This window comes from Fibroporia radiculosa (genome assembly GCF_000313525.1).
Source record: "Fibroporia radiculosa TFFH 294 genomic supercontigs, scaffold2727, whole genome shotgun sequence".
Classification (NCBI taxonomy): Eukaryota; Fungi; Basidiomycota; class Agaricomycetes; order Polyporales; family Fibroporiaceae; genus Fibroporia; species Fibroporia radiculosa.
The window spans coordinates 2,651-26,056 of record NW_012133361.1 but is presented as its reverse complement, the minus strand read 5'-3'; the positions used below and the strand labels follow the sequence as shown (position 1 = coordinate 26,056).

The following is a 23,406-nucleotide window of genomic DNA, read 5'->3' as shown; positions in this document are numbered from 1 at the left end:
GTCGAGAAATTCGTGTTCCCCCTTAACGAAGGGGGTCGCGTCGAGAATGCCGAATCGAAATAACAGGAAGGAAGGAGATCAGGCAGTGCAACCTGTCAACAGCGGTCCTGACTCGAAGACCGAGTCAGACGATGGTGTGGGAATGAGCGCGGGGGGCCAAGTTGGATAATTGATTGAATGGAGCGCTAGGCCCCCAATGACTCGATAGCAGTGATGGTTCGGAGTCAAGAGACGGCGTATTCTGCAGCGCAAGTCACGGTGCGGGTGTGGTTTGTCATTTGAGGATTGTTCAGCCAGGAGAGCTGTCCGGTCATAACGTCTAGTGTGCGAAGGGGAATGATACGTTCGTTGTTGGACCAGTCACAGTAGCATCAACAGTTTATCATGTTGGCCGTGTGGTGAAAGATATCTAGCTACGAGAAGGATGAAAATTTCATACGTACTCCGATTATATTCCGACATGTTCCCCAGAGCACAGAATCGCCACAAGTCAACAAAACTACAGAAATCACTCTCTTCATAAGTTACAATATGAAGTACAGTAAAGCGCACCTTGTAGCGTTTTATTCAATATTCAGCCTATTGTCTACCGCTAGTACTGGCCCCGACTCATGATCCTAACAATGTTTTGGATCCCTAGCCCCTAGTCTCGTCTTGTCCAGTGTGAAAGCAAATACATGTTATCATAGTGACTCTTGGGTCCCAGTACCGGGCAGAATATGGTAGAGGAGAAGATTCAGAAGAACCTCGAGCTATTGAGAAAACACGTACACGTGATCGAGTTTTCGCGTGTACACGTAGCTGCGCGTCTCGCGCGGTTGCGCCAACAAGTCGTTCGTGGTACTGCCATTGATCCCTCCTAATCATCCAATTCTGCAACTGCTTTCTCGGGCCCATCCATTCTTGACAAAATTCGCTATTACCACCTGTTATGAGAGCATATTGAAACAACTATCCACCTGTCTACGAAGTCATCAGGTCTGTTCTGAGGCTGTCGATAACACCCAGTGAGAGGAATCATAGAGAGAGGGATCATAGACAAATCTCATATCGCTAGAGGGTCATATGTGGTACTCAGCTATTCTGCTGACTTATGCTTCCATTCTTCTTGCAAGAGAGAGCAATGCGCGAAGCCCTCCAGTAAAGGTCGAATTACGATCGTCTTGGCCCTCGCCACCGCTGCTCCTAGAATGCATGTAAGTTCGTAATTACGCCTCTGGTACATCTACTATATGAGACCTTTTCAGCGAGACGATTTCGATTGAAGAGCCGAATGCATTCTTCCCTTTGCTCGAGATGCTTACGGACCCCAGGACTCTGCTCAGTCCTCCATCAGTGACACCAGAAACGGCATACCAGAATATCCTCAAGACTGTGACCTCAAATGGGTTTCTGTCCAAGCCTGGGGCGTATGCTTCTGTGGAAATGAATTTGGCTCTTCACGCGTCGACCCCTACCATCGAAGCGTTTTACCAGTTCTATACGGATCGCCATGCACAACGACTCAACTCTTCGCATGAAGGACACTGTGGATCATGGGTGGATTGGTATGGGCATGTAATATGTGATGCAGAAACCCTCGCACATGCGGTGGACGCGGAAATGGCTGGGCAGGCAGGCACTGACGAGTGAGCACAAATGCATACGTTGGGGATTGAAGTATTGATTTGCGATTTTGAAGAGCCCATGCGCGTCCGACGCTTATGCCGTTTGATCACATTCAACCGCTCCCGACACGGAACTTGGATGCACCCCCTCGAACAGCGGTATTATATGCTTCGATATCATCGGATAATTTCCGAGAGTTGCATACATATCTATACAAAGCATCGAGCGGTCCTTCTCCCCACATTGAGTATGTTTTCCGGCCACTTCCACCCAAGGATCACGACGCATCCCAGAAGGTGTATCTCTCTGGCTATGGCGTTGCACTCGATTTGAAGAAGATGGACTATCTGGCATTAGACGACCGTAAAAAGGGTGTGTAATCCATATATTGCGCTCCTCGGCCACTGACGTCTCTTGTCGAGCAGGAACTGACAGTGAGGAAGCGGCACAAGAAGAATCATTCTCGTCATATTCGAATGCAGATCCAATCATGGCACTGTTACAGCAATATCCCGAGAACTCGACGTTAGACACTGGTAGTCCTCTTACGGACGAAGAGCTGCTTGGTAAGTTGTTCTGCATACTCCAAAGTTTGTTACTCATAGTAATACGCGTGGACAGATATAGGTCTTCAAGCGACACAGCTGGTTCACGACGCTGATGAACCCTTAGTTGTGCTCAAGCAATTGGTACAAGATTTTCCTAAATATGCCACCGCTCTGTCGCGACGGGTAGTAATTGAATCGGGCTTGTTAGAAGAAGTCGAGGATAATCAGATCACGATTCCCGGTGGAACGAGCGTAGTTTGGCTCAACGGGCACTCTATCTCGGAAAAGGACATGAACCCATTTGCGTAGGTCATTCATTGATGCTATGTTCAGCGTCGTATCTTACGAGCATAATCTTAGGTTATTAAGACTCCTCCGCAAGGAGCGCGCCACGATGCTATCTCTGACCTCCTTGGGACTCACTCCCAGCCAGGCGGTGGAATTATTGACACATCCGTCCATCAGTGCTGCGCAAAGTGAATCGGGGGTTCTCGATGGCATCTTCGATGCCAGTGATCGTCTTGAAGGGGGTGGAGCCATCGTCTGGATGAATAATATAGAGAAAGACTCCCGGTGTGTTCGCTTCGCTCTTATGGACAATTGACTTCCATTCACCTCTGCGTCCTATAGGTACCTGCGGTGGGGGAAGTCTCTTAGTTTGGTTTGTCAAATTCGATGATTTTCTGTGGCTTGTGAAACTGACCGTTCCTTGATGGATTAAGTTTATGAGACCCATGTACCCTGGTCAATTCCCTAGTTTACGTGCGAACATTTTCAATGTTGTCCTCGTTGTCGACCTCTCTCAGACAAGCAATATCCAATTCCTTGCTGTTACGGTTTCGAATATCATAAATCGTAGCTTTCCATTCCGATGGGGTATCGTTCCGATTGTGGAAACAGAGGAAGGTAGGGCGATATGCACTTTGCTCATACTCCAATTTGCTGACAATAACTTCGCGCATCAGGGACACGAATGGCACGACTATTCCACTTCCTGATAACTCATTTTGGCAGGAAGAGAACAGTCGAGTTCCTCCAGCATGTGAGCTTCACTTTGGACTGTTCTGCATTGACCAACACGTTTATCCTCTGCCTAGATATCGCAGGCCGATAGATCTATGGAGTCTACGACAATTACTGTAGATTGGAACCTAGTTCGAAGCGCATACCGCACGTTGCTGGCTAGTAGCGACCCTCTGGAAGGCGTTCCAACTGATTTGGACGACATCTTAGCCGGGGTCACCGAGGGCTTCCGCGTTGATTTGGAGAAAACACGTTCGTATGCTAACCGGTTAGGTGCGAATTTGTCGCCTGGGGTGCAAGGGCATGCATTTGTCAATGGTAAACATTTTAAATTGGACGATGTGGGTTTATACCTCTTTTCAATTAATTGTATTGAGCTGATGCAGCGAAATTATGCAGATGTTTTTACGAATGATGCAAATGGAGTTTGGAGAGGAGCTCGACTATTTCCGAGAACAGGTACGTGTACTTTTCGAAGCAATTTTAACTCGTGACCTTCTATTATGGCGATCTCAAAACCGTTGCACTAGCTTATGTCTGGACAAATAAGCGATAGTGCTCTTTCGAGCATTTCAACATATTTTTATGATCTGCCTGGCGCTGCTAAGAGGCGAAATGTCTATATTTACCCTTCCAGCAACGTTGGTGATCTGCGCATATTCAGTCTCCCGGCTCTAGTTGGGGAGAGTGGCTTCCCTGTCTGGCCTGGATCATTCCTTTATCCACGTGAGTAATAATCCAGTATATCGCTGATATTTACTCATGATACTGCAGCCGAGCTTCAGCAAGTTTCGCTCACAACGTATGTGGTTGCCGACTTTGACAGCGAAACAGGCTTGTTATTCATGAAAGAAGCCCTCGGCGCTCTGGTACGTTACGTGCCGACTGTACGTTCCCTAAATCCTGACCACGATGTCGCATGAAGGCTGCGGGTTATAACTCAAGGATATCATTCATTCACAATCCAACTCATATAACTAGCTCGAGTTCAAAGCGACCACAGATCTCGTCTCTACTCGCACATCTGATCGTGAAAGATATCCTTCATCAGGTCTCCCCATCCCGCCTTCTCAACGTCCTGGGTCTGGGCGAAGTTGTTGCACCAAATCATAATCCGCAAGTTGTGGTCTCCTCTGAAGATAGTCTCAACGATATATTGGGCGGAACGGTATTGGAAGACGCGGAGTATGATAATTACGTGAAAGCAAGCCTGTTGATTAGCCGGGACTTGAGCCTGGCTCACGGCGATCAGGCGTTAATTGTCAATGGACGGGTTAGTATACTCATCGCCTGCAATGGCTGTCGCAGTATATTTCCATTGACTGCTGATATCATCAGATCCTCGGACCAATCCAGCCGGGATCATTCTCAGCAGATGATTTTCCGACGCTTTCAGCCTATGAATCGCGGAAACGCGTGGAGCCTGTAATAGGGGCTCTAGAAAGTATTTTGGGCTCGTTCGAGGGGCTCAACCGGTAATATTTGTGCTGGCTGAATCTCTGCATTACTCAATGGTTCGTTTTTTTTAGCGAATCATACGCCGATCTCACGTCGCTGGTGTCTTCTATCACCTCCGCTATCCAACTGCCTGATCCGAGCGAACTTGGTTTATTCAACCAACCTTACAGGCCCCGTGAGCGCCCATATGCGCACCTATCCGGAGATTACACGTACGGTGCTTGAACCTGTTTCGACGCCGCGATGTTGACGTCCATCATAGTGCGTTCTCGTTTGGAGACAACAGTACCGCTCTATTCCAATTCGGCATCGTTCTTAGCCCACTCAGCGAGGCGGCACAGAAGTGGACTAGCCTTATGGAGGTCAGTGATGCTTGTCATCGTCGGAACTTGGATTGGGGTTGATATTGAGATAGTGGCTTCTGACCATCCCCGATGTTTCCATCGATCTGCACATCAACCCGGCGAGGTATCGTGAGGTCCGTGTATATTATACATGTAAGTGGGATGACACTGAATGATGTGTATAGTTGCCGCTAAAGAGATTCTATCGCTACAATCTCAGTCCACGGCTTGAATTCGATGGAAATGGGTATGGCTATCACATTTAAGCTAGAATATATCTGATGTTGCATAACAGAGAGGAAATACACGCATCCGCTGAATTTTTAGGACTGCCCGTCGACCCCATCTATACACTCGCAATGGATGTGCCGCAATCGTGGCTCGCTAGGCCGCGTGAGGCCTTACACGACCTAGATAACCTTTTGCTCCGTGGACTGTCTTCTCATGAGCGCAAGCAAGGCATCCAAGCAGTCTTTGATCTCGATTATCTGGTAGTGGAAGGGCATGCACGCGATACATTTACCAACGCCCCTCCGCGTGGCGTCCAGCTGCAACTTGCGACGAACGCTGGTGTACCCATTGCAGATACACAGGTCGTGGCGAACCTGGGTTATCTACAGTTCCGAGCCAAGCCTGGGGTTTTTCACCTAGCGATTCGTCCTGGAAGAGGTCGTCAGATTTTCAAGATGGAGAGTGTCGGAAATGAAGGCTGGACGAGTTCTGGCGTGGATGAAGTTGGCGACGAGATCACACTGACCAGCTTCGAGGGACTAGTACTTTATCCACGACTGATGAGACTGCCTGGAATGGGCCGTGTGGATGTTCTCGCGGAACCTGCTTTTTCTGATCACAGCTCTAAGGGCCTATTGGAGAATGCAGTGTCTTGGTTCGTATTATGATGTATCTCTCGTCTTGGTGTGTTCAAGCTTGTGTTACAGGGTGTCACAGCTTTTCTCAAACAAACACACCACCGAACTGGCATTGAGTAGCCGGCAAGCCGAAATCAACATCTTCACCGTCGCGTCAGGATTGCTTTACGAGGTTAGGGCCATATGCCGATGAGACGGACAAGAAATCTAATTAGCATTTTATTGATAGCGCTTCGCCTCCATCATGATTCTCAGTGTACTCCGGAATACCAAGAGTAGTGTGAAATTCTGGTTCATTGAGAATTTCCTCTCTCCGTCCTTCCTTGTAAGTGCTTGACTCTTTGTTGTGGGTTATGATTCTCATCTTCAACAGGAATTTATCCCCCATTTTGCCAAAGCATATGGTTTCCAGTACGAGCTAGTCACATACAAATGGCCGTCGTGGCTCAGGGCCCAAAAGGAGAAACAGCGGATCATCTGGGCTTACAAAATCCTCTTCCTAGACGTGCTCTTCCCGATGGATTTAAAGAAGGTCATTTTCGTTGACGCGGACCAAATTGTGCGAACCGACTTAAAAGAGCTCGTTGACCTTGATCTCCACGGTGCACCTTACGGATATACTCCAATGGGAGACGACAATGTTGAGATGGAGGGTTTCCGATTTTGGAAGACTGGCTACTGGAAGGAGTTCTTGCGCGGGATGCCGTATCACATCAGGTACAAGTCGCAAGTTCTTTCTATTGTCCATTCTAATTCCTCGTTATGCAGCGCTTTATACGTGGTGGATCTGGTGCGATTCCGTCAGGTAAGTTCGAAATTAATTTAGTCTGTATATGCTAAATGTACCTGGTTGTAGATGGCCGCTGGTGTGAGTCTCGGACATTGGTATAGCTATTGCCATTGACATCCGTTTCTAGGACATCCTTCGAAGCCATTATCAACAACTGTCTGCTGATCCCAATTCACTCGCAAACCTGGACCAAGGTACATACATGCGATGTTCTTCATGTTTTTTCATCATAGCTAACTGCATGCGATAGACTTGCCCAATAACTTGCAGCGTGACGTTCCAATTGTGAGTAGGAATGCTTTTAGCTCTCACATCGGATCGCTTACAAGCATACTTTTCTCCTCGTAGTTCTCGTTACCAGAGGATTGGCTATGGGTGAGTGGGCTATTTTATTTTCCTTGGTGGTGCATTATTGACAAGTAGCGGGTAGTGTGAAACTTGGTGTAAGTATTGGCGTGGCTTGGCTTGGCGATATCTATACAACCAACTATTTCGCTTTACAGGTAGCAAAGATCGACTGCACCGCGCCAAGACAATTGACTTGTGCCAGAATCCACTCACAGTACGTAGCACCTTTCTACTACTTTTCTATTTCTCAATATCATCCTTGGCGAAAATAGAAAGAGCCCAAGCTCTCTCGCGCGCGCCAGATTCCAGAATGGGAAGAGTACGATGGCGAAATTGCACAGTTCGCTCGAAAACTGGCGGAGGAAGGCAAGATGCGCTCAGAGATCGTCGCGGCGGACGTCAATGTCCTCGCCGATGTTGGTTCTGGCCGAGTGTCTTCTACTGTAGGAGACGTAGGCCAGACAGAGAACAACCCAGGCGACGAGAATCAACATAGTAGGGATGAATTGTAGTGGATTACTGTCCGCCGTTAGAATGTTATGAAACCTCCCTAGATCTTGGCACACATGGAGTTCCTAAATTATATTAGGAATACGATGTCATTCCAAATGGTCCAGGCGTGATTCTGTTACCCCCTGCGTTCCCAGTCCATACTGAGGACCATACTCACGTCACTGCTCATTAGATTCTGTTCCCCTTCCAATCAGGTGGTTCCAGGCCTACAACGTGCCAAATGCTTTGCCTAGTGCTGTTACCGCATCCGTAACGATCTGTCTGCCGAGTTGTACAACGCTGATGATGCAGAGGTGTAAGTGGTCTCACTCAGAAGGATTATCGTCAAAGAAGATTTGTCTCACCCTGCAAAACAAATTATGGGGCCGGTTCCAAAATAAAATCAGTCTATACTGCTGTCCCAAATTCTGCTCACGCACCGTCCATAGACATAATTGGATGAGGTGCACCCTTATAAATTCTAACTTCAACTTCAACTCCTGCTTGCTTGAGCTTTTCGGCGTATGCGACACCTTCATCTCTCAAAAGGTCCAATTCTCCGAGAAATACCCACGCCTTGGGAGCCTTCTTGAAAGTCTCTTCAGGAGCGAATATAGGAGAGTTCTCCCATTCTGCCCGGTCCCTCTCGTTGGGAAGATACATATCACGGAACCACAACATTCTACCTGTCGTCAGCCCAACCGTGTTTATGTTCTCTGCCCATGATGGGTATCGAATGCCATCGGTGCTGGCTGTATTATCTGTGACAGGAACGAGAAGCATTTGGAAAGATAGCGGAATAGGGGGTTCCATGAGTGCTGCTTTGTGGGTGAGAACAGCGGCGAGGTTTCCACCACTGTTTTGGTGCGTTCATAAAACTGGTAGAAGACACAAGAAGGAGACACACCTGGAGGCACCTCCGACAGCAATTTTGTTGAGATTGACGTTGAGCTGGCTCGTTCCGTTCTCATAGACCCAGCGGAGCGCATCTACGGCATCCTCGACCGCAGCAGGGTACGGATTTTCAGGGGCGAGTCGGTAATCCACTGCGACCACGACACAGCTTGCACCTGAGATGGACTTAGGGTATGAAGCGTCTGTTACAAACGTGCAAGATCGATTCACTTACGCTTACAAGCATTAGTGCAGAAAGCGTTTTGGGTACTTATGTTTCCCAAAGTCCATCCGCCTATGATAACGTGAGCGCAAAGACATGTGGAAGCGGAATATCTCACCTCCATGGAAGAACAAAAAGATGGGCCATCCTTCCGAGGGGGCAGTGCCCTCGGGCGTGAAGACGCGGATTGCGAATCTCTCAAGGGAGATGTCCCTGATACCCCCGACCTTCAGAGGTTCGGAGCCACCAGGGATAGCAGGGTGCTGACGGACAGCAGCATCCCAAGGAAGCAGCTGTATTGGAATCGCATAGCGAACTGTAGCATTGTGGAACGCTGCATACTCGGGATCGAGTCTGGGTAGGATGTCGGGATGAATGGGTTGGTGGATTGGTCGCTCGGATTCAGTCATCGCACGAATACTGTGGGCGAGCTGGTCTGATGACACGAGTGAACTTATATAGAGAACACGGACAAGTATCAGCCTTCCCACCGTACACTTACTTATCAGAAGGCCTTCGTCCTATGACATCGGGCCGTGGTCGAGGTCCGAATAAGACTAGCATGGGAGAATACTTGGTTTTTTGATAGCATCCGCGTTCCTCGTGCTCTTCAGACTGTAGATGGAATCGTCAGCATGAGCCTATTCCCCAGTCTGGTATATCTGGGACCCTGAAGGAAGAGTGGCAGCAGGTTGAATCAGCGATAACAATGTACGATGCAGGCCATAGAAATACTTATATAATATAATGATGCAAACGAGATGAGCGTAGCTAATTTACAGTAACAACGGTGCTCGCCGTGTCGGCCATTGGTCATTGGGCAAGCTAGAAGTTCGGCGCGTCACCAGATCATGTGGTTGTGACCGCGACGCGTCTGGCAGCCACAGTCCTATCCCCCGAGCTCAATTCGCGGCTCTCTTTCTAATTCGCGGATTCATGCCTCTGATACGCATCGAAGTATCGGACTTCAAGTCCTACCGGTCAGTCCGCAGAATTTTGGTTTACACGTACGCATCCGACTCACGTAGCATTTAGCGGTCACCAAGTTATTGGCCCTTTCCGCAACTTCACGTCGGTGATTGGGCCCAATGGCGCAGGCAAATCAAATCTGATGGACGCCATTTCTTTCGTTCTTGGTGTAAAGAGCGCGCAGCTTCGCAGTAGCCAGTTGAAAGACTTGGTGTACCGTGGGCGGCGGCTTGCGAGCAGCGACGATGCCGAACAGGAAGAGGAGGACGACAGAGAGGAGGTGGGCGATGGAGATGCAAGAAGAGCTTGGGTTTTGGCGGTTTTCCAAGATTCAAAGGATAAGGAATGGAAGTTTCAACGAACGTAAGTGCTTCACTCAACAGCGAGGAAAACAGGGGCGGCTATATTCTATTGCGCGTCGTCGGCGACTGATCATTGGCGAAAATAGGATTTCCACAAGTGGCGCTTCAGAATACAGGCTTAACGGGCAAGTTGTAACCTACTCCGCGTATAATGCCGCCCTCGTCTCGCATAATATCCTTGTCAAGGCCAAGAACTTTTTAGTATTTCAGGGCGATGTCGAGGCGGTGGCATCTCAATCTCCGAAAGAGCTCTCGCGGCTCATTGACCAGATCAGTGGCTCGCTTGAATTGGCCGGTGAATACGACAAAGCGAAGGAGGCACAGGAACGAGCCACAGAAAACGCGACGTTCAATTTCACTAAGCGGAGGGGTATTGCAGGCGAGATCAAGCAGTACAAGGAACAAAAAAGTGAGGCGGAACGATTTGAGGCCATGTGCCAGGAGCGCGTAAGTTGATTTGACCAAGGGTGGATTGTATCTGCTAATCGCTTGTCTATCAGGACGAGATGATTTTGCACCGTATCTTGTTCAAGTTGTTCCACATTCAGAAAGCGTTGGACGAGCACGTACAAGCGATAAAGGACCAGAACAGAGCATTGACTGGGCTCCGAGACGAACAACGCCAGCACAATCAGGCATTCGAAGAAGCGCGTGCTGAACAGGCAAGGGCGCGTTCGGCCGTGATGCAGAAGGAGAAAAGAATCAAGAAGGCCGAGAAAGCGCTTGAAGCCAAGGTTAGGATCTCAATTATTCTCGGGGTCTTGTGGTATCTGACTTGCTCTACAGAGACCAGATCTAGTACAGGTGGATGCACAGATCAAGCACTCGGAGAGGAGGCGAGATAATGCTTCCAAAGAAAAGGAGAAGGCTGAACAGGCGGCCCAAAAACAAAGGGACCAGCTCCGAGTGCTGCAAGCTGACCTTGATAGAGTCCAGAGGGCTGCAAATGATGCTCAAGGCCGGTTCATTCTCCCTAGTATTCGTGCACTAATCCTTATTTACTTGTGTAGAGACACAAAGAAGGGCTGCACAGAGCAATCTATCACTAAGTGAGGAAAGTCTAGAGGAATACCGTCGATTGTACGTTATTCGTATCACGTGGAGCTTTGTGGTCAACTTTCCTATTGTACAGGAAAGCGCAAGCAAGCGTCCTCGCTGTAGAGGAACGCCAGTCTCTGGATACACTCACTCGTGATGAGAAGACGGCATCCCGGACTTTGGCGCAGCTAAAGGACAAGCATGAGCAGCAGACTCAACAGGCGGAGAAGCTACGTCAAGATAGGCAAACGCAGAACGACAAGAAAGCGGAGGCGCGTTCTCATAGATTCTCCCTTGACGTAGTGCCCTAAGAATGTGCTTCAGTTAGAAGCTAAAGTCGCAGAAGTCAACGAGGCGCTTACGAAAGCGAAACAAGAGTTGGATAACCAACACGCGGAACGTACCAGAATTACGTACGTGTGTTATTGAGCACTTGCGCATACAGACTCATTTTGTGATAGGAAACTGGAGAACGAGATCAACGAGAAGCTGCTTGACGTACACAATAAGCTGCTTCAGGCTGGCGTTGATCAGAAGGAGTCGGAGAAGGAAAGCAGGATGAAAGAGACTCTCATGAATTTGCAGCGTATATTCCCAGGTATGTTTTCGTTCATAATCAAGACTTCTTTTGAGACATCGGTTTTGGTGTTCAGGTGTCCGCGGCAGAGTAATCGATCTTTGTAAGCCTACTCAGAGAAAGTACGAGACTGCCGTCTCAGTTGTCCTGGGTCGTAATATCGATGCTATCGTAGTGGACGAGGAGAAGACCGCGATTGACTGCATCGAGGTGTGTTCTTCAATCAGAATTAGGTCCTTACTTGAATTGAGCTGTGCATGATCAGTATATGCGTAATCAACGTGCAGGTCAAGCCACGTTCATCCCGCTAGATACTATCCAAGCAAAGCCAATTAACGACAAGTACCGGTCTTTTGCAAAGGGTGCGAGACTCGCTCTCGACATTATCCAGTATGAGCCCGCGGTCGAACGCGCGATGCACCACGCATGTGGTAATGCCCTTGTGTGTGACACGTTGGAGATTGCTCGGTACGTATGCTATGAGAAGGGCCAAGAAGTCAAGGGTATGCTTTAGTTTGTAGAGGCCTGTGGATTCATATTCAGACCCACTTTTCTACGTAGCCGTAACGCTTGAAGGGACAATCATACACAAGACCGGTTTAATTACAGGTGGACGTAGTACTCATGGAACCGGTCGGAAATGGGAGGAGAAGGATGTTCAAGGCACGCATGTCCGACCGATGTGATATGGCCGAGAGAATGTGCTCATGCGTTTGTAGGTCTCCAACGCGTCCGGGATAATCTAATGAGCCAGCTCCGGGACCTCAACAAGTCGAAGCCTCGCGGTCAAGCCGACGACAATCTAATCAATGAGATCTCTCGCCTGGAATCTGCTCAGACGGTTGCAAAAGATGATTTGGTATGTTCTTTTGTCCTTTCTTATTTGATGCGGTTGGTCATAACTACCTTTCAGGCTGCATGCAAGCTTAGACTGGATGGCATCAAAGATGAGCTCAAACATGTTGACAGGGAAATTAGAAGATCGGAGCCAGAACTTCGGACGGTATGTCCTTATTCATCTTGTTTTATTTAGTACGAGCGAAAAGTAATGTCTTTCGTAGGCGCAAACAGCATACAATTCTCTCAAAGAGAGGGTTGATGAGCTTGCGAGTATAATCAATGCTGCAGAGGACGAGATTTTCGCAAGCTTTTGCGAGACTATTCGCGTGCCGAACATTCGAGAGTACGAGGAGCGTCAGCTGAAGGTTGCCCAGGCTGAAAGCGAGGCACGACTGCAATTCGACACACAGATTGCTCGTCTGACCCACCAGTATGTGATTAGTTATGATTACTGTTCTTGCCTTCTCATCAGATAAGTATAGATCCAAATTCGTGGAGGAGCAGCTGCACATGACAGAAGATCGTTTGCGCACGATCGAGTCTGTGGTTAACACGGAAGATGAAAATATCACGAAGTATATAGAATCCCAAGCCAATATCCGGGAAGAAATATCTTCTGCGGAACAGTCACTCGACAAATTACAGGACGAGCTGAAGGAGTCTAACGAGGTCTTGGAGGCGAAGTCTAAAGTGGTTGAACAGCTCAAGCGTACTACCATGAAGGCTGGCAAGGTGTTGGATCAGGCTTTGAAAGACATTGCTAACAGAGTGCGTTTCCTCGCTTGTAACATTTTATCATATGTTTACTAAATTAGAACGGCTGGTAGAACGACGAGATCGAAAAGCTCGGGTTGGAACGCTCAAGTATATATCGGAAATGTAGGTTGGATGAGGTTCGGCTTCCCTTGATCGAAGGAAATCTGAAGAATGTCCCCATGGAAGAGGTGAATTCGTCCTTGATTCCCTCATATCCAAGGCTCTAACGGAGATGGCAGAATCTGCGGGAGGAGGTTGCTATGGACGTAGACGAAGAAGAGGAAGGTAGCCAGCATGCGAAACGAATTCCTGATTACGGCATTGAAGTCAACTTCGAGAGTCTTGAGGAGGACGAGCGGGAGGTACATCCCAGTTCTCGCCAATGTCGGGCTTTGATTAATTGTCATTCAGGATGGATCGAATGAAACTCTTGCTGAGCTGGACGCATCGATCTCCAAGCTGAATGGAGAGATTGAGCATATGGCGCCTAATTTGAAAGCTATGGACAGGTTAGTCGTACTTACGTGCAATGTTGACCATGGTTTATAAGCTACGTACAGGCTCGACGACGTGGAGAACAAACTCATGGAGACCGAGAGGGAGGCTGATAAGGCTCGCAAGGACTCTAAGAGTGCTCGCGATCACTTCAATGATGTTAAGCGTCGCCGGTTAGTACCATGACACTATCTTGAAACTGTTTCGTGTTCACTGACAACTCAATTAGCTGTGAATTGTTCAATAAAGCATATAGCCATATCTCTGAGCGCATCGATCAAGTGTATAAAGACCTCACAAAAGGTAAAGCAGCGCCGATGGGAGGCGTAGCATACCTAAGTTTGGAGGATAGTGAGGTATCGATACATCTTACGCTACTTTTGGTCCGACGCACTAATCATATACTACAGGAACCTTACACGGCTGGTATCAAATATCATGCCATGCCACCGATGAAACGTTTCCGAGATATGGAACAGCTTTCTGGAGGAGAAAAGACGATTGCTGCCCTTGCCTTGTTATTTGCAATTCACAGGTATGTTATGGCACAAGTCACATATCGTATACCACACCAGCTTATACCTCCTCAGTTATCAACCATCACCATTCTTCGTGCTTGATGAAGTTGATGCGGCCTTGGACAACACGAACGTGGCGAAAATCGCGAATTACATTCGATCTCATGCTTCTGAATCATTCCAGTTCGTCGTCATCAGTCTCAAAGGATCGTTGTACGAGCGCAGCAATTCACTTGTTGGAATTTACCGAGACCAGGAGGTCAATAGTTCACGCACACTGACTCTCGACGTAAGTTGTGCAGTTTGTGTGTTTGCATGATCATATGTTGATTGTCGTCAAACTTTCACAGCTCACTCAATACGACGAGTAGAATTTACATGACATTACCGCTTTGTATCTTGCGCTGTGTGTTTGCTGTTGTGTTTTCTCGTAGGCCGCATTGTCATGTACTAGATAGATCCATAGTCACATAAAGATTATATCATAAATCAATGTAACAACATGCAGAGTCTAATGCTGAAATGTATTACAGCTCAAGGGATAAAATGTGCCAAAACCGAGCGAAGATAGAGTAAGAGTAGTAATCGTCATCAAAGGGCCTGTCCGACATCATCCTGACGACCGAATGTTCCGCGACTAGATTCACGTATGAGAACACCCGCAGGACGCGTGCCGAAAGAGGCGTTGAGAGATCGACCATGCGGTTGCGCCAAGGAATTGTCGTCAAAATAAGAATCGAGAACTGACATGTGCTCGGGCGTCACTTCCGTCGGCGGTGCCGGGAAATCGGAAAGGCCAGACATATGGGACGTCCCAGTCGTGCCGGCAGTCATGTAACTTGAGCGTGCAACGTCAGAGGTCAGGGCACCTAGGCTAGAGTATTGCGAGTTAGTGCGCGCGTCGAGCTGATCCGCGCTAAGCCGCATGCTGCCGTCGCCATCAGTATGTGAAAAATGAATGAGGGAGAGGCGGCTTGAGGCGCGATGAGGGCTGGAAAGGGGCGGGGGTGTCGCAAGAGCTTCAACGATGCCAACGCGTAAGGTCTCTGTAGGCGCCCACCAATGAGTAAATATGACTGACATCTGATACGAACGATGGTATCTTACCGTCCGCGTCATCCTGAAGAGCCAGTTCAGAAGATGACCTTGATAGAGTATCCACATCTTCCGGTACGTTGATGGTCGGTTGAGCGAGCGACCCATGCTGGTCGAGGGGAAAACGCAACGGAGATAATGCACCGACACCGGGAGGGGAACTTGCTGCTGACGACGACTGGGATAAGACAGTATTCGGGTCCGGGACTGCATCTCGAGGCCGTGGTCCACGCAGCCCCCCAAATCGCCTGCCCCACTTTGGTGGAGAGGACATCGGCGATGACATGCGCTCGCGCTCGCTGTTAGCGATATCGTCGTGAGGATCGCTCATGTCGGTGAGTTCCCGAAGCTCTTCCAAGTCATCTGTGAGCTGCTGCGCAAGGTTCGTGAGCCCGCTGACACTGCGCGTGCTTGCAGACGAGATATCCGCAGGGATGCCTGCGCTGGCCTCGCTCTCCAAAAGGGGAGACATCCGTGCGGGCCGCTCGATAGACGGGGATCTACTCCTGCTCTCACTTCTCCGCGACTCCAGGTCCTGGGGAGATGGTGGGCGATAGAACAGATTCCTAAACCGTTCAAGATCGTCTGATGGACCGTTGAGCGGACGTGGCGAGGTAGGAGGGGACGACTCGAGAGAAACGACGCCCGGTGACGATGCCGACGAGTAGGCTGTGCGGACACCAGAAGACGTCCGCCGACGGAAGGAGGGTGGAAGGATGTGGTCGATGGGTGACGAGGCTAGTGTGTTCCCCGAGGAATGTGTGGTCTCGCGCCGTTCCATCGCTGGACGCGTCTGAGACCCCGGAGTCCGCAAACTAGATGCAGGTACAACAAGGCTTTGGGAAGAAAAGGATAAGAAAGCTGCATCACGCCTTTCCGAGTCTAACGCATCCGGGGAAGCTTCTAAAGACGAGGGGGAAATCCCAGGGTCGTCCGTTCGAAGTGGGTCGTTTCTCTCGCATGTTCCGATCCCGCTGTCGACGCTGCCCCGATCCCTCAACGTCTGTGTGAGTGCATCAGCGAACCCCCATTCACTGGTTCGCTTCGACTGCGGGCCGTATGGATGCGCTCTAGACGAACCCATGCTGGGTGGAATCTCGTCTACCTGTGTTTTATCGTGCTGCCGCTGTACAGGGTGAACAAGAATGAACGGTGAGTAACGGAGTTCGTCCGCGGGAAACTCGCGAATATGTCCGGGGCTGAGTTCCGCATATAAGTTTGCATTGGAATCAGCGGGGAGCGCGATCTCCTGCACTTCCACTGGATTGTCGAGATCTGGCGCGGTGCGCGTGATAAGCGGAGCGTCTGAAGTTTGCTGAGCTTGTGCATAAGGAGAGTATGGATGAACCATGACCGGCTGTCGCTGTCGCACTAAACCATCTTCAAGCTGTTCAGATTCATTACGAGCAGCTGAAAATGAGACCTCTGCCTCGGGCGCGCGGTCCGGAGCAGAGTAGTAGTAATACGCCGCGCCCTGTGCATATGGGTGTGCAGGCATCCGGAGAGGTTCGCGGCCTGCAGTCCGCTGACGAGCTTGTTCATCCGACGGCGTGGGTGTCGATATGGCGACGCCTATGCCTTCGCCAGAATATGACCCCGCTGACGGTGCCGGCGAGTCGCCGGTCAGTCCATTAGGTCCAAGAGAGATGGGCTGTGGCGCAGGCTGCGTCGTGAGCGGCGACGCAGGAGTGATGAGCACGACACTCTCGTGGTGCTCGTCCCGGCTTTTGCCCCATCTGACCTGATCTTGCAGACGTATCACGCGAGTGTCCTGTCTGCGCAGAGCACTCTCCAATCTATTCGCCGCCTCATCCGGCGAGAATGGTACAGGACTGCGTCCTGACAGCTTCTCCACGCTCACGAAGCCACAGAACGTCGCTGCATTTGACGCTGTAGAACGCACAAGACGCAGCGCCGAGCGGCCGAGAGATTGAGCGCGGGCATGGTTTGGCCCCCCGCTACTATTCCCGGCGCCCCACATGAAAGATTCCTCTGTGTGATTACGCGAAGAACTTGTGCCGGCTGAATTTGAATGAGCATGTGAGCGCGTCCGTCCGCCAGAGGCCGTCGTCGTGAGCGTGCTGGTGCCCGCGCCACGCTCAGCTGCCGCACGTAGAGGCTGCGAGTGTGATGGGCGTAGGCGAACGTGCACAGTGGGCGGCCGGGTCTGGTTGCCGAGAAGTGTCCGTTCGGCGAGCACATCCATTGCACTAGTGCGGCCTGCATCGTGCGCAGCGCGGGCGTTGGCACCTCCAAGGGATCTTGCACGGGCGCGGGAGAAGGAGCGTGCGCGTTTATTTTGAAAAGAGCGTGTTGCCTGCGACTGCCATGCCTTGCGTTGCTCTTCAAGCTGTCTACCATCTTCCAATACCCTAACAGACAGCAGATATAAGCGATGTCACGAAGGCGCTACACAGAAGACCCATTCAACGAGACCGCAATCAGCTCGGGCCTAGCACACGCTAGGCCCCGAATACGTTCCAACACAGGGTGTTCAAGGTTTCCAAAGCAGTACCTGAGGATATCCCAAAATTATACAGGGAAAGTATCAATCCCCAGTACTGCTTGATTAGACGCGCCCAGGCCTTCGACGCGCGCAGCATATCCGATCATACGGAAATGGAAACGAAAATGAAATAAGACATACTTGGACAGGGACGGAACCGGACTCGGCAGCGCGAGGTCATCCAACGCGAAGCTTTTCGGCCTCGGCGGTCTTAACCTGGACGGCCCAGCAACACCTTCCCCCTCTCCTCCTCCTTCGCCACCAACGACTCCAGCTCCTGCTCTTACACGCATCGGCTCCGCGCGTAGAACATCTGCAGCATGGTATGTGGACTCGAGGTTAGCGAGCGACCGTGATTTGTACAGCCCACTCCGCCGGTCCTCCCCCTCGCCCGCGATCGCAGCCGCCGCCCGCTCCGCCAGCGCACGATTCTGTCCAGAGGGACCTGAACCCGAGGCCCAGACAACACTCGCAGGAGGACTGACGATGCGCCCGCTGCTCCCACCCGTATACGCATCGACGCGTATCGTGAAGCGCGGCCGCGGAAGGATGAGTGCATCGCACCATGTCTCGGGCGAGAGCCAGCGTTGCTTGCCCTTCGGCAGCGCCAAAGGGGGGTGGGCGGGTGTGGTCGAGGCATTGCGGAGGTTAGGTGTCGATGCGGATGTTTTGAGGTTCAGTCTGGACGCGTTGGCGACTGGTGGGGGCTTTTGCAGAAGCAGGGGCGGAGGATGACGCTTGCGGGTGGGAGTGGGAGCGGTGACTGGTGTGATGGGTGACGCAGAGGTAGAAGTAACGGGCGCGGAGAACGGGAAGGCATATGGGTGCCTCTTCACATACAAGGTCTGGCTCTCGCCATCCACCCACCGCGACGAGGAAGGGTTCTCCGATGACCTCGCTGCCACCTCCGCATCTGGGTATAGTTGGCCGACTGATGCAGAATGTCGGACACTATTGCGCCTGCCCGCCTGTCCAAACGAGAGGAGATTCACGATACTGTGCCGACTGGGTTCTGGGCGGGGATGCTGGTCTTCTCGCGGGACGCGCACAGGGAGGGGAGCCTCACCGACGCCGCCTGCTTGGTCGAGGTGGATGAGGGATGGGACATTGCGGCGGGTTGATGTGCTCGGACGGGGCGGGTCGGCAAGTGATGTGGTTGTTGCAGCACGCAGACGGACGCGGCTTGGCTGGCGCAAGACTCGGTTGTGTAGGTCCGGCGTGCCTTCGCGTGTGCGCGGTCTTTGTTGTTGCTGTATGCTGTCGCCCTCGCCCAGCCAGCCGCTGACCAGCCGCCCCCAACTGTCACGTCCCTCGCCGTCGTGAGCGCGAGGGCGTGGGGGCTCATATGGGCCATGATACGGGATGTACCACTCGTCGTCGTCGTCATTGGCAGTCATCTTGTCCGAATCGGCTGAGGTGGGGGACGCCGAGCTGGGGTGCTTGAACAGTCTGGAGAGACGCGCAAGGGGGGAGGGAGTGTGTGCTCGCGGGCGAGAGGTTGCAGCCATGCATGGGTAGCGAGAGAAAACGAGTGACAGATAGAGGGAGCGATGTCTGATTCGAGCTGTCTTGCCCACCGCATTCCATCAGCTCCGACCGAATGCGCCCTCTTTAAATGCGACATACCTCGGGACTAATCTACTATCCTGTGCGGCGCACGGTGAACAGGCGGTTCGGAGTGAGTTGTACGCGGGAAAGGTGCCCGTCGAACGGCGTTGGCAGTGCCGGATGGAAGGCAAAGACAAATGCAGGGACTGCAACGAAAAGCGAAAGGGTGGGAGCAAGGGCGTAGACGTCAAGTTCTTCGACCAACTCTGCGTACAAGAAGACAGCGCGGAATAAATATGCCAATTCCAATTAGCCACCCAATTAGCGCCGCTCCAGCTGCAGCGAGGCTATTCAACGCCACCACTGGCTACTATCTGGCTCCTCAGTGGTCTTTTCATCGCAGGGAAGAACAATAGATCCATGTAAATTCACCTTGACGGTCGCGACGAAGGTGGTCTCGGACCTACTCCACATCTGCCAGACCAATCTACGCAAATATCTTCTGCTTGAAATGATCCGACTGACCTTTCTCTGCCCGATGGCCACAAAAATTGCTGCGTTGACGATTCTACATGACGCTGTATGGGACAATCCTGGCGTTCTTGCGCGCCGAGGGCAAGTCAATGTTGCTTATGGGACTCACTCATACAAGTACTTCAACCTGCGTTCCCATTTATCTCTGCGAAGGCTGGGTTTCAAGCTCGAACCTCATCTGCTTATTGTGGCAAGTGTGTGCCGACGCTTAGAAGAGTATGGTCGGTGCGTTCACGCCTAAACCTGATCTGACCGAGGACCTCATAGGTATCTCTCTCATCCAGGTATTGGTAGGTGAATATCGGGTAACATAGTTTTTTGATGGCAAATTCAAAGGGAGATCGCTCTTCTTGGTCTACTTGCTTGTGAAATGCATGGAGGCTGGGCTGCCAGTCGCTCTTGAGCTACAGCCTTTCTATTATTTTTTCATTGATAAGCGCAACGTCTCACCCCACGAAATGACATTTCCTGGTGCCTCAACGCCCGTGCTTATGTCTGGTGCCTATCGGATTCGAACGCTGATACAACGATACTTGCTCTGGCTTTTTTGCGATGGCGAGACAACGCGAGTCATACAGACTGCTTCTCCTTGCGTAGAACGGTGGAAACAATGGATGAAAAAGAATCTTGCGAAGCGATACTTCATGGACGTTTGGCAAAAGCATGAATCCAGCGTGCTTGCGTAGGTTCTCCACTGCTTTCAACTGTCGAATTAATCCAACTGAATATAAATCTCCGTATCAAAGCAGAAAAGGCCGAGCATTTTTCCCGAGCTCGCCTCTGAACGGGACCATCACCTCGCAATCTTGTCAAAGCCTCCAAAGTACCATCCATCGAGCGTGACATCTTCGAATCCATCACACTTGTGGCGCAAGCTTTCGATCGTGCCTTATTAACACACTCTATGACCATGCAAAGTGCCCATCGTCCTGTGATATGGATACGCTCGAAACTCAATGGCAACCAGACTGTCTCTCAAGAATCATGGGAAGCATTCGTGCCTGACTATACATAGCTGTACTATTGCCAAGACCACAGCTGAACAAGTCGCATCTTTCGAGCGACTTTCTTGGCATGTTGATTCACGTTGCCTTACGGGCGACTTGTTCAAACGCTTTGTGCATACGCCATGACAAATGGGAGCTCACCTTTTGCATAGTATATTGTATATATGAGCCTTGTGCCGTTGCTACAGTCGGCCTGCCCCCGTCGTTGCCTTTGCCGGCTATTCGACCTACAGCTCCATCTGTATACTATAGAGCTCTTGTTGAGTACCAGCCTACCCAAATATAACAGTGCTGAAACAGAAAAATGCATTGCCTCGTTGAATATATGCATAAACTTAGTATGGATCCAGTCTTAGTCTCTGGCTGTAACCGCGGCATCGACTATACCGCTTTGACTGCAGCCACGTAAAGGTGCGGCCACAGCACAATGAGTTGTATCCCAAACGCTGAATCTAGCAATTGAACACATCCATACCTCAATGGCGAACACACTCTGAACGGCTACTCCGTCCCACTTGCCGCGACCAAAAGGCTCTCTTGTCATTCCAATTTGTTCCCCGCAGCGCTCAAATCCCCATAGAGGTGAGCATCGCTGTCATACAACAATGAGGTCAGCTCACCGATGCATCATAGTATGTTGGCTGCATTTTGAGATGAGCCGTTTTCCGCGACCCCCCGCATCCTCATTCCTATCCCTCACTGCCCCTTGCATCCACCTACGATATACTGAGAGTGGCTCACCGAGTTGGGCGCCCTGTTGCATCTCACGAAGTACAACTACATAGTCAAGCGCATGGCAAGGGAATTTTCCTCCAATGACATCGATCCATATCCAGAGGAGAGCGAGTCCGAGGAGGGTGGGCCCGAGAATTTGAGTCACCCATGCGACGAGGCGCATGTGCTTCTGAGATACGTATGACCACAACAAGGCCAGACCTCCAGATGAGTCGCAGGAGTACTTCGAGGCCCAAACTGGCAGATGGGACATGGTCATCCTGATAGCAGAGATGTTCATGGCCATCTGCAAATGACTTCAACTTTCGATCCGACCAGTGACGATGGACACCAAGAACACGACACTGAATGGCGTCTGTCTAGCTGTTCTTTATGTACCAACCATGTATCACCTCACAACGCGGCCTCTACCCGCGGCGGAGGACGTCAAGATATTCGGGTGTGCAGTCTGTGAGGAGGATATACTGAGATGGTTCCTTGATAGGACTGACCAGCGGTCGTATGACAGAGGCAATCCCTGTGATGCATCTGCATGGCATGTACTTAATTTTATTCGTGCGGAACGTGCGCAATAGATTCTGGTACGCGACCAGGCCGCCAACCAGGTCCTTTCCCCTCAGAGCTACCTCTGGCATACCTCCCTGCTCCGTGTGAACGAACTCCTGCGCGAGCTTCCGCACGACCGGCGTTATCTAGCGTGCAAACTGTGCGCGGGGTATTTGACGACGTACATGATGCAGAACCCTACAGCTTCCCAGCGCATGCATGTCCGGATTGGAAGAATAGGGAGTAGAGTGAGCACTGGCATTCGCCGGCCTTCCCAAAGAAAGAAAATTAAATGTGGTTTTTGTGTGGCGGCTGAGAGCGACAGCCGCCTCGAGTGGTAGTGCTATGGTACACCAACAGAGGGAAAACGAACATACTAGAGAAAAGACACATTTACGGAACCCGAGGCGACGGCGGTGGACGACGAGAAAACCAAGACAAGGTCAAATTATGCTCGTGAAGCCAGTAAGTGCGAGTCGATTCGGATAAGAGACGGCAGCGTTGAGCTCACTGTAAACTCAACGAGCCGCTTCCGGCGCCATTTAATCTGTCCCTGCCGTTCAAATGAAGTTGCATCGAGTCGAACTGGATGTCGGCCCCGGGCTTGCCTGCGAATACCAAGACCTTCACGGCCTCAAGGAGCGAGCCTGGTGGCGACGCATTACTGTCTAGTCAAGCATGTGTGTACGTCCGCGGCTCCAGGAGTTCAGGGACTATGCGGAGGCCTTCTAAGCTCCCGAGGCCAGCAAAACGTCGCCAAAGTTCGCCCCAAGGGCAGCCGTCGCTGCTGCGCCACCTGGGCTTCCGTGTGCGCCTGGGAATGTGAACACGAACACGAACCGCAGGGGTTGGGGGGAGCAGCAGGGAGACAAACTGTACTTTCACGCGGGCGGGGGGGAAGCAGAGTGCGATTGGAAGAAGAGTGGCAGAAGGGCGTTTCGTCTGAGGACAGCCCTTCCAGCACGCAGCCGGCGCTCCGCGCTCTGCGCCTCTTCGGAGTCTTTGCTGATACATCCTCCTCCCCCCCCCCTCCTCCTCCTCCTCCTCCGCTGCCGCCGCTCAATCAGTGCTAGCCGTCTGCCGGTTTATCAGCTCATTGTCCGTACGAATCCGCACTTTATGAACAAGTGCCGACAGGGAAGCATTCCCCGTCCTCGCTCGTCTTCGTAATGCGCGTACGACATGGACAAGTGCGGGAGCACGCTTCCAGGACGCGGTGGCAAACGTGGGAAGGGCGGCTGCATCGGGAAAATGCAGCGGTGGGTGAGTGAATCTGCTCGCTG

General features: G+C 51.1%; 4 protein-coding genes across 4 annotated transcripts; 2 read left to right on the top strand and 2 right to left on the bottom strand.

Annotated features, from left to right (window-relative positions):
• Positions 1-1,296: 1,296 nt before the first annotated feature.
• Positions 1,297-7,577, top strand: FIBRA_04209 (uncharacterized protein; the record flags this gene model as incomplete). The annotated part of the gene is made up of 31 exons (XM_012326025.1): positions 1,297-1,628; positions 1,682-1,980; positions 2,034-2,174; positions 2,230-2,461; positions 2,517-2,729; positions 2,787-2,817; positions 2,879-3,062; positions 3,122-3,198; positions 3,254-3,520; positions 3,579-3,638; positions 3,710-3,905; positions 3,954-4,048; positions 4,105-4,452; positions 4,518-4,654; positions 4,709-4,849; positions 4,900-4,999; positions 5,053-5,115; positions 5,167-5,228; positions 5,277-5,867; positions 5,920-6,022; positions 6,080-6,175; positions 6,224-6,567; positions 6,619-6,655; positions 6,707-6,718; positions 6,768-6,834; positions 6,891-6,925; positions 6,989-7,015; positions 7,071-7,083; positions 7,144-7,202; positions 7,261-7,483; positions 7,543-7,577. The coding sequence occupies 31 exons, from the start codon at positions 1,297-1,299 to the stop codon at positions 7,575-7,577; spliced, it is 4,620 nt and encodes a 1,539-aa protein (XP_012181415.1).
• Positions 7,578-7,912: 335 nt separating this feature from the next.
• On the bottom strand, positions 7,913-9,007 carry FIBRA_04208 (uncharacterized protein; the record flags this gene model as incomplete). Its single annotated transcript, XM_012326024.1, has 4 exons — positions 7,913-8,336; positions 8,388-8,550; positions 8,610-8,669; positions 8,716-9,007. 4 exons carry the CDS (start codon positions 9,005-9,007, stop codon positions 7,913-7,915), a joined length of 939 nt encoding a protein of 312 aa, XP_012181414.1.
• Positions 9,008-9,533: 526 nt separating this feature from the next.
• Positions 9,534-14,523, top strand: FIBRA_04207 (uncharacterized protein; the record flags this gene model as incomplete). Its single annotated transcript, XM_012326023.1, has 23 exons — positions 9,534-9,577; positions 9,633-9,929; positions 10,015-10,375; positions 10,429-10,662; positions 10,715-10,904; positions 10,939-11,008; positions 11,061-11,242; positions 11,295-11,379; positions 11,428-11,564; positions 11,620-11,753; positions 11,809-12,046; positions 12,263-12,402; positions 12,457-12,546; positions 12,605-12,813; positions 12,866-13,151; positions 13,211-13,327; positions 13,379-13,501; positions 13,551-13,648; positions 13,700-13,807; positions 13,864-13,990; positions 14,045-14,169; positions 14,225-14,441; positions 14,503-14,523. 23 exons carry the CDS (start codon positions 9,534-9,536, stop codon positions 14,521-14,523), a joined length of 3,633 nt encoding a protein of 1,210 aa, XP_012181413.1.
• A 220-nt stretch (positions 14,524-14,743) lies between these two features.
• Positions 14,744-19,261, bottom strand: FIBRA_04206 (uncharacterized protein; the record flags this gene model as incomplete). Its single annotated transcript, XM_012326022.1, has 3 exons — positions 14,744-15,198; positions 15,260-17,619; positions 17,895-19,261. 3 exons carry the CDS (start codon positions 19,259-19,261, stop codon positions 14,744-14,746), a joined length of 4,182 nt encoding a protein of 1,393 aa, XP_012181412.1.
• Between the last annotated feature and the right edge of the window lie 4,145 nt (positions 19,262-23,406).